At 49.6% G+C, this 7,164-nt stretch overlaps 3 protein-coding genes across 3 annotated transcripts; 1 reads left to right on the top strand and 2 right to left on the bottom strand.

Annotated features, from left to right (window-relative positions):
• The first annotated feature begins 241 nt into the window (after positions 1-241).
• Positions 242-1,588, top strand: STEHIDRAFT_119269 (uncharacterized protein). The gene is made up of 5 exons (XM_007301151.1): positions 242-447; positions 515-832; positions 981-1,346; positions 1,422-1,496; positions 1,561-1,588. The coding sequence occupies exons 3-4, from the start codon at positions 1,194-1,196 to the stop codon at positions 1,431-1,433; spliced, it is 165 nt and encodes a 54-aa protein (XP_007301213.1). The 5' UTR covers positions 242-447; positions 515-832; positions 981-1,193; the 3' UTR covers positions 1,434-1,496; positions 1,561-1,588.
• A 1,104-nt stretch (positions 1,589-2,692) lies between these two features.
• On the bottom strand, positions 2,693-4,808 carry STEHIDRAFT_119268 (uncharacterized protein). Its single transcript, XM_007301150.1, has 8 exons — positions 4,505-4,808; positions 4,400-4,443; positions 4,279-4,329; positions 3,904-4,220; positions 3,712-3,820; positions 3,480-3,638; positions 3,362-3,416; positions 2,693-3,294 (listed from the first exon to the last, which is right to left on the bottom strand). The coding sequence occupies exons 1-8, from the start codon at positions 4,776-4,778 to the stop codon at positions 3,167-3,169; spliced, it is 1,137 nt and encodes a 378-aa protein (XP_007301212.1). The 5' UTR covers positions 4,779-4,808; the 3' UTR covers positions 2,693-3,166.
• A 390-nt stretch (positions 4,809-5,198) lies between these two features.
• Positions 5,199-7,101, bottom strand: STEHIDRAFT_108772 (uncharacterized protein; the record flags this gene model as incomplete). Its single annotated transcript, XM_007301149.1, has 6 exons — positions 5,199-5,689; positions 5,747-6,006; positions 6,048-6,367; positions 6,555-6,613; positions 6,664-6,736; positions 6,787-7,101. 6 exons carry the CDS (start codon positions 7,099-7,101, stop codon positions 5,199-5,201), a joined length of 1,518 nt encoding a protein of 505 aa, XP_007301211.1.
• Positions 7,102-7,164: the final 63 nt, after the last annotated feature.

The following is a 7,164-nucleotide window of genomic DNA, read 5'->3' as shown; positions in this document are numbered from 1 at the left end:
AGCGTCGATGAACTTCCAAAGAAAGTCGTGGTACGCAGCGTCGATGAACTTCAAAAAAGGTTTAGTGAAGGAGTCGTCTTTGCAGTGAGAGTCTGAGACACGAGCAAGAGATGGGTATGACGTCGGGAACCGCGCCACTACTGTTTGCCGAGCTCTGGAACGGGCAGCGTGGGAGATGCAAATTACCCCGTTTTGGAAGGCGAGTAGCGATTTCGTCCACGTCCACAACCTGCTCCTAAACGGACCAGGTAAACCTGCTCCTAAGGGACCAGGTATAAACAGGTCGCACTTCCAGGGAATGCCTGATAACATCACCCTCAATATGCCTCAGTTTGACCTCAGGCGGTCACAAATGAGGAAAGAAGGGCCCCAAATGCTGTTTCCGTTTAGTTCGAGCACCTGTTGTTCTCTCTATTTTGATGTAACTCAATTCGGCTTTGAAAGCTCGTACGTTCACGGTCTCCTTCCTCTGTTCATTTTCTTCTTTTACTCATGTGACAGCCGCCCAAATAAGTGCAGTATGCCCCAAAAACGTCCGCTGGTGCGACTCCGATTCGATGTACATAGTGTCGTATGACATCCGTTTTACCGAGGAGATTGTTGATCAGTTGGTGACAATTAAAAACTGACATTGCGATCCACCAGGATGTGTTTTTCAAGTTCCACTTCCTCAAGATATCTGATGGACAGCTTTCGTATCGGTGTAAATGGAGACGCTGTATTACCGCCCTATACTCGACACAAATATGGTCTCGAGCGCGTTCAAACTCAAGTCATAACGCCGTCAGAGTCTAAACTCCCGCGGACCAGGCATAAGGATGCTTCGAAATAGGTTCGTACGACTGTTCGCCTCCGATGTGTCATTTTCGACAGACAACGAAATTGATCGTTCTTCTTGGTCTGTTCTAATCCTCGTTCTGGTATTTGTGTACAATTGCTCTCTGTTTATCATACCACTTGCTTTGATTCTCCATTGCAAGACAGCAGTCAGTGGCAAAAAGGAAGATGATAGGCCACTTGAAGGGCCAAAACTTCCTATTAGCCAATCAACAAGAGTTCCATCCCTCCAGTCAACGTCATGAGGCTGGGAGAAATGAGTATAAAAGCCATCCCCTCCGGACTGAAGCCTCTCTTCATCCCCTCGTTCCAATCGCTATCGTCTCGCAAAGCTCTTCCAGGCTCCCTACTACATCATGCAGTTCTCCACCAAGTCTGTCTTATTTGCTCTCGCCGTCTTCCTTCCTCTCGCTTCGGCTGCTGCACTCCAAGAGCGTCAGGAATGCAGGGCTGCCGCCGACAGTTGCAGCCGCAACAGCGACTGCTGTGGTTACCTCTGTGTTATTGGGGTACGTCATGATCCCCCGCCCCTCCTCGCTGTCCGTTATTTTGTGTAAGTCTGACCGATATCTTATCCTCTCTAGCTTTGTGTTTGAGACGTCGACCGTCTTCGTACCCATTTGTTCGCCCAACTCTCTTTTATTGTGTATTGCGTCGCGGTTCGTGTTTTGTCTGTTGCAAATCAGACATCCCTTTCTAAATGCTGACCTTGATTCTCGACAGTATCTCCAAAATATATATATACCATAACCCAAAAACAGTGGATGTCGTTTGTGTAGAATGCGGTGGTTCGTCGCGAATGGGTTGCAATCTGTGCCAATATATCGTTTCTGTGTGTCAAGTGTTATCGAAGTGCATCTTCAAATTTGCCCTCCTGCCTTGGGCCTATTAATGTGACTCAGTTCGGCCTTGGGAAATCGTATGTTCATCGTGTCCGTCCTCTGTTCGTTGTCTTCTCTTACTTGTTTGACAGTCGCACAATAAGTGGAGTATACCCCAAAAAGGTCTGCTAGTGCGACTCTGATGCCATGTAAATTATAGCGGCGTATGATCCTCGTCCTGGCATTTGCCTAATACTGCTCTCCATTTATTCACCACTCGCTTCTCTGTCAGTTGATTCTCCATAACAATACAGCAGCTAACAGCAAAAAGGAAGACGATTGGTCACTCGAAGCGCCACAACTTCCCAGTAGCCAATCCTCAAGAGTCCCATCATGATCCGAACGACACGGTAAGTCAGTGAACGTCGTGAGGCCAGTGGGAGAAATGAGTATAAAAGCCATCCCCTCCGGACTGGAGCCTCTCTCGCCCCCTCGTTCCAACCCCCATCGTCTCGCAAACCTCTTCCAGGCTCCCTACTCCACCTCAACTCTCAACCATGCAATTCCACACCAAGTCTGTCTTCTTTGCTCTCGCCGTCTTCCTTCCCCTCGCTTCCGCTGCTGCGCTACAAGAACGTGAAGGGTGCTCTCTCTTCTCAAGCTGCAGCGTCGACGACGACTGTTGTGGTTCCCTCTGTACTGGTGGGGTATGCTATGAAAACCCGCCCCTCCCAGCCCTCCGTTATTTTGTTTTAGTCTGACCGAGACCTTATCTTCTCTAGATTTGTCTCTGAGACGTTTAACGTCTTCATACACATTCGTTTGCTCAACTCCTTTATTGTATATCGCGTCCAGGTTCGTGTTTTGTCCAAGTTTTGTCTTTTGGAAAGGATACATTTCTTTCCGGACCTTGATCTTGATACTCGACAGTTTCTACAAAAATTACCATAACTCACAAACAGTGGGTGTGGTTTGTGTCGAGTGTGGTAGATCGTTACGCATAAGCTGTGATTTGTCCCAATATATAGTTTCTGTGTATCAAGTGGTATCTGAGTCCACCTTTATAAGAGTCGTTATGCCCAATCTTAAGTTTGTAGCGGTGGAAGGGGTATACAAGCTTAGTATACGGCGAAGTAAGCTTTGTTTATGATGTCTGTCGACGACATTAGCGCTCCTCCCAGTCTCGGAATCTCCGAATCAGCGAACTACAGAGCACTTGTAGCGATCAGTGTAGATACTTCCAGTATAGCCCGCACCCTGTACAACGTTGATCATCGCCCTCGAGAAAATCGACATTGTCGATAGCCCTGCTCGCTCCAATGGTGTCATGTCCAGCCTCGGTGATGCTGAAGTTCAGCCATTTGAATGCCCAACGAATAGGGTTTCTTGTAGTTAGATTTGACTTCGTCTCGATACAAGGAAATTTGACCGTTTCTGATACACAAAGACCACGGCATACTGTCATTCCTTCTGGTTTGGTCTCTCGTTTCATCTTCAACACGCTACCTTCATACAGTCTCGTCGAAGACGTCGAACTTCAATCCCCATCCCTTGGATGGGTTAACAACGCGCAGAGGTTCGTGAGCAGCCGCGGCGGCCTCGATAGCGTCAAACGTCTCTTGCGGGAGTTTCTTGACTGTAAAATCAGACAAACGATCAATTAGGGCACGGAATACCACAGACAAGAGAGCAGTGATTCGTACCTCCAATGTTCTCAGCGACGCGGTTGGCATGAACACTCTTAGGAAGGACGACAATCTTGAAAGAAATGTGGACATCAGGTTTAAGAACAAGGGTGGTAACGAAAAGAACAGTCCGTACTCCGCGCTGAACGATCCACGAAATGATGATCTGAGCCGGGGTCAAGCCCAATTCTTCTGCAGCCTTCTTGACTTCGGGAACGGACAAGGATTGCTTAACTTGCTGATCACTGCCAAGAGGAGAGTAGGCTTCGAGGAGGAGATTGCGTTCCTGGGACCACTGAGAGGTCGCGACTCAATTCAGTACAGGGTGCTAAATGATAATGTGTACGAATGCAGGATCTCGGCCCTACCTTCAGGAGGTCGGGTTGCGGGTTCCAAAAGTTTATTTCGACTTGATTGACAGCAGGTTGGTACTTAAGCGGATTCGCAGTGAGGTTTTCCAAGCGATGCATGTTGAAACTACAAGCATACGAGACATTTGTCAACCAACTGTTGGCGCGAATAGTCACGAGAGAAACACAGCTCGGAACGCAATTACATACTTGCTGACACCAATGTTTTTAGCCTTGCCTTTATCCACCAGAGCTTCCATGGCCTTCCAAGTCGGATAGGGGTCTGCCGTAAGCTCATAGTCGATGACAGGCTTGCCATCAGGGCCCGTCTGGTCCTTCTTGAACGCGACTGGCCAGTGCATCAAGTAAAGGTCGACATAATCGGTCTGAAGAGCTGCAAGAGTAAGGTCTACAGCAGATTCGACGTCTTCCGGTGCATGAAAAGCATTCCAGAGCTTGGAAGTAATCCAGATATCGGAACGAGCGACTTCATTCTCCTTGAGCGCATCGCCGACTTCGTTCTCGTTCTATGGAGGAATGATGTGAGACATACTGACACATAAACCGAGATATGCATGCACCCACTCGGTAGATCCATGCATCATCGATACCCTCATATCCACTTTCGAGGGCAGCCTGAACAAACCAGTCGACGGAAGATGAGTGACCTCGGTTGCTATGCTTCTGTAAAGAGAACTAAACATGCCTTGATAGCGGTTCCGACCTCATTCGGAGCAGACTTCCAGACACCTATGCTCGTCGAGTCGTGTCAGTGGTCCAATATTTTCGCTGGTAATATGAATGCGCGAACCAAGCTGGACGGAGGGAATCTTGTCACCAGAGGGCAACGTGTAGTGCGTCGGAAGGCCACTCGGGTTCAGAGACGAGATACCGCGGTGGCACCCATGTCCAGAGAAAAGATGCTTGGGTGCGAGAGAGCGAAAAGAAGGGTAGAGGAGATACAGGAGCCCGACAAATGCAGTCAGCTTGAAGAGTGTGCGAATGCGAGATTGCGACCTTGGTTTCGTAGTCAAAGACTGGGGGTGCTCGCCCGCTTGGAAGTCTTTGACTTCGTAGCTATCCATCGGTGAACTCGTCGTGGTCGTCGTTGGTGAGGTGAGAATTATAGGAACCGGCTCTCCGAGGCATGGTGATATATGGCTTGTGGATATGAAATGACGTTCGCCATTGCGCGGTTTATCTCAGTGTTCCGAGAATATGGCTCATTCGGTTTGACGCTTCGAGCTCTTACCACCTCAAAAATCCAGCTATCTTTCACAAGGCTACACCCAAAAGTAGTCAGCAAAGGAGATCATGATTTTCGCAGCTATTGTAGGCCCCAGTCTCCTCCACGTCAACAGACACAGAAACTCAGACATCGTTTATTCCACCATTTACTCAGTTTACTCCTGACGAATTGGTAGGACCTCGAGTGAGAATATGGGGTACATTATGCACCTTTGCAAGTGAGTGAAGGGTTACTGCCTTCATACCATGGATTTCTCCTAAATCACAGACACAGCAGCTGCTCCAACTTCAGTTAGCCTCACAGCCTCCTGATCTTCCTTGTCCATCCTCTCGCCCAGGCTATCCAGCAACCCTTTCAATTCCTTCGCTTGCTCGATCAACATCCCCACCCCCTCGATTTCCTTTCCTTTACCCTTGACCGTCTCACCCTCCTTCAGACCCAGCTCGTTCACAGCCTTCTTCACTACCTCCGCCCAACTCTTTCCCCCTTCTTCCTTCCTCAATACCTCGTCCAGCTCGTCCTTGATTCTTCGACATGCACCAGCACCGTCGTAGCCGAACGAAGTATAGACCTGGACAAAAGAGGCTCCTGCACGAGCAAACGCAAGGGCATCGCTTCCCGAGGAAATTCCGCCACAACCGATTATAGGAATAGACGCAGGTAAGAGCGGGCGAAGAGACCGGACAGCAGAGAGTGACAGAGGGAGCAGAGGGGCACCAGACAGGCCACCCATCTCGGATTTATTGCCTTATCAGGCACCGTCAGCACCTGGACTTCGTAGTAAGATCAATTCGGTAGACTCACTGCTGCGAAGCGATGCTGGCCGGGCGATTGTCGTGTTACTGACAATGACACCGTCAATACCACCAGCGTTTATGACCGCATCGGCAATATCCTGAATCTGCTGTGCGGTGAGGTCAGGCGCTATCTTCAAGAGCAGTTTCGGCTTCTGCGCCTTGGTCAGAGTAGTGGAGACTTCATCTCGCGCCTTCGTGACACTGGACAGCAGATTTTCGAGCACTTCTTTTTGCTGCATGCCTCTAGTTGCGACCGTTTCTGGTAAGCTGACACAGAACACACCAAGTTAAAGGAAAGTGAGACTCACCGTAGGCCAGGGGTGTTCGGGCTCGAGACGTTGACTACCAGAGCATCAGCGTATGGAGCAAACGCTTTGACACCGGTGACGAAGTCTTCTGGGGACTCGAGGGGACTAGTCTTGTTTTTCCCAAGGTTAATAGCAAGGAATTTATGCGGATACAGTGATGCGGGTGTATTTGATGCGTCAGAGTCTGGGCTGGTGAATGTAGGGAGTCGAGCACGGAGACGGCTGAGGAGGGCGGTATGACCGAGTGAAGGGAAACCGTAACGATTGATCAACCCTGAATCCTCCGGCAGGCGGAAAACACGAGGGGATGGATTGCCAGGCTGATGTACGAAAAGGTTGATAGTCAGATAGAGATTACATCCACAACCCACAGAAAGAGCGAAACACCCCAAAAGCGACGTGGGGATTAAGTGGCAGTGTGGCATGCGGGACAGGACATAATGTGGCCCAAAAGTGTACGAGGGAAACAAGGACAAAGTTAGTGTCAATTGAAAGTAATCTACTCACTTGTGGTTTTGGAGTTACGCTTCCTATCTCAACCCAGCTGAAGCCAAGGTCGAACAAGCCTTCGCCCATGTTATGAGTACAGCAAACCGCTGAAGTTCAAAGAACTAACCATCAATCGCTTCTCCGTCCTTGTCAAAGCCGGCGGCAAGACCTATCGGGTTTGATAGTTCTATTCCCCATAGCTGTTCAAATCAACACTAAGCTACCCTTGACATGAATGACTGGTGCATACCTCTGTCTTCAGTAGCGAGCCATCCTCATGCTTATCCTTCGGACTAAGACCGGCTCCTATACAGCGAACAGCGAGTCGGTGGCCTGTCTCTGCATCGAGAGCGTTACGAAGTGCAGGTGTCAGGAAGTAGCGATGAATAGCGGCGCGTGAGTCAAAGTAATAGACAGCGAATAGTCCGGCGGATACGGTGAAGAGAGTGGCATAGGTAGCGGTACGCAAACCGGACGAGGGCGGAGACACGCGTGTTGCGTACGTTCGCGACGACGCAGACGACAAGTTAGGAAGACGTCGAGAGGCGAGGCGGAGAGACGCCATGGCTCTTCTGAAAGTTGGATATTCGAATTGGCGCGTGGCGATCCGTGGCGAGGCACGGGAAGG

This window comes from Stereum hirsutum (genome assembly GCF_000264905.1).
Source record: "Stereum hirsutum FP-91666 SS1 unplaced genomic scaffold STEHIscaffold_3, whole genome shotgun sequence".
Lineage (NCBI taxonomy): Eukaryota > Fungi > Basidiomycota > Agaricomycetes > Russulales > Stereaceae > Stereum > Stereum hirsutum.
The sequence above is the reverse complement of the archived record's forward strand: the minus strand, read 5'-3'. Positions and strand labels throughout refer to the sequence as shown.

Coding starts and splice junctions, on each gene's coding strand:
- STEHIDRAFT_119268 (XM_007301150.1), bottom strand. CDS start 4,778: ATGGATAGCTACGAAGTCAAAGACTTCCAAGCGGGCGAGCACCCCCAG. Junction 4,221..4,278: donor ATGATGCATGGATCTACCGA/GTGGGTGCATGC, acceptor ATTCCTCCATAG/AACGAGAACGAAGTCGGCGA. Junction 3,295..3,361: donor CGTCGCTGAGAACATTGGAG/GTACGAATCACT, acceptor CTGATTTTACAG/TCAAGAAACTCCCGCAAGAG.
- STEHIDRAFT_119269 (XM_007301151.1), top strand. CDS start 1,194: ATGCAGTTCTCCACCAAGTCTGTCTTATTTGCTCTCGCCGTCTTCCTT.